The sequence below is a fragment of the Sinocyclocheilus rhinocerous genome, unplaced genomic scaffold, assembly GCF_001515625.1.
Source record: "Sinocyclocheilus rhinocerous isolate Xijiao unplaced genomic scaffold, SAMN03320098_v1.1 scaffold638, whole genome shotgun sequence".
NCBI classification, from domain to species: Eukaryota; Metazoa; Chordata; class Actinopteri; order Cypriniformes; family Cyprinidae; genus Sinocyclocheilus; species Sinocyclocheilus rhinocerous.
The window spans coordinates 497,504-499,101 of record NW_015664206.1 but is presented as its reverse complement, the minus strand read 5'-3'; the positions used below and the strand labels follow the sequence as shown (position 1 = coordinate 499,101).

At 40.1% G+C, this 1,598-nt stretch overlaps 1 protein-coding gene across 3 annotated transcripts in view; it reads right to left on the bottom strand.

Annotated features, from left to right (window-relative positions):
* Nucleotides 1–1,598, bottom strand: part of LOC107729980 (cyclic AMP-responsive element-binding protein 3-like protein 3-A) — a 26,289-nt gene continuing 24,691 nt past the window's right edge. For all 3 annotated transcript variants that reach the window (XM_016540718.1, XM_016540719.1, XM_016540717.1), the window contains one exon: nt 1–967. In XM_016540718.1, the coding sequence (XP_016396204.1) occupies nt 720–967 (248 nt within the window). In that variant the 3' untranslated portion in view covers nt 1–719. The remainder of the gene's footprint in view (nt 968–1,598) is intronic.

The following is a 1,598-nucleotide window of genomic DNA, read 5'->3' as shown; positions in this document are numbered from 1 at the left end:
GTTTTTTTTTTTTTTATGTTATTCACAAGTAAACTTAAGTGTCTAAAGTATATATTTTTGCAACAGTTTTAAACTATTTGTGTGTGCGTGTGTTTTCTGGACACATTTTTGCATGCTGCTGCATCATTATTTGCATTTATTTTTCAATTCCAGTCTGTTATGGATGTATAATCTATTCAGATAAACCCGCAACTACATGCCAAGTAAAGGCAAAACAAACATTTGCGTGTCAATCAGACGGTCACTTCCTGTCTGTGGGCGGTTTTTGTCCAGAATGAGCTGCTATGCCGTAGTCAAACGTTTACAAATGTTGATGCAATGAATGCTTGAGAATGAAATAGTCACTAGATTTGCCTGGTTAGTTGCATGAAATCTTTGCACGACACTCAGAGTTTTAAAATACGTTATTCGTAAGTAAAGCGTCTGTGAAATATGTACTTTTTCCACAACATGTTCTATTATATTTTGTGTTTTTTGTACGTTTTTGCATGTTCTAGGCTGCTGCATCATCATTTGCATTATTTATTTTTCCATTCCAGTCTAATATTGTCTATTATTTAATCTGTTCAGACAAACCCACAACTCAATGAAGGTAAAAGCAAAACAAACAGAGGTCAGTTGCTTTGCATGTCATTCAGACAGTAACTTCCTGTCTGTGGCCGGAATCAGTTGTGATGCCTTGGTCAAACGGCTGGTATAATGTGTGCCAATCCGTTACATCACTTCCTGTCTTTCTCATGATGCGTTATCCACCTCAGTGTGGCAGCGTGGCCCGTGATGGGGTCGCCGTGATGATGCTCATGGTCTCTGTAGCTGTGGTTGTGATGTAGAGGGTCCATGTCGGCGTACTCAGGCTTGAGCCGAAGCTTGCTGTGAGGGGACGAGGAAACGTCCACATCCCTGTTGAACGAGTTGCCAGGCTGGATGCTGTAGACCTCCATCACTGAGCGCAGTGACCTGGACTGAACTGCAGGAGAGAGGGAAGAGTAAAACAGACCTCAGCCTCGGCACAGTGAGTCACTGCTGCATATTCAGTGTGTTCTGTCTCCGGGCTCCGGCACTTTTTAGAGTCAAACATTCACATGCGGTGTCATCGGTCAAATGTTGTATTTGTATGTACATAGTATTAAACACTTGCCGAAGAGCAGCTCCATCATACATAAAACATTCTAGCTTTAAGAAAAGGAACAGTGTGAACCATTATAAATGACTGGCTGTGTTCTTTTAGGTTTTTTTGTGTCATCATTTATTCAGCCTTCAGGGTCAGAACAACATGAGGGTGAGTAAAAGATTTTCGGGTAAAAGTTCTTCAATTGTACTTTCTAGGTTCTAGGAATAATGATCTTATCAAGACCTGTTTTTTGGCTGTAATGTGTTCTTGATGGAATGATAGGTTCTTCAGATCAGAGTTTTGGATTCTGGGTTTTAATGTCTTGCATGACATGGGCCCCCAAATATGACGAACCTCTTGCTAAAATATGAAGGCAGCTATATATACAGTGGGTACGGAAAGTATTCAGACCCCCTTAAATTTCTCACTCTTTGTTATATTGCAGCCATTTGCTAAAATCATTTAAGTTAATTTTTTTTCCTCATTA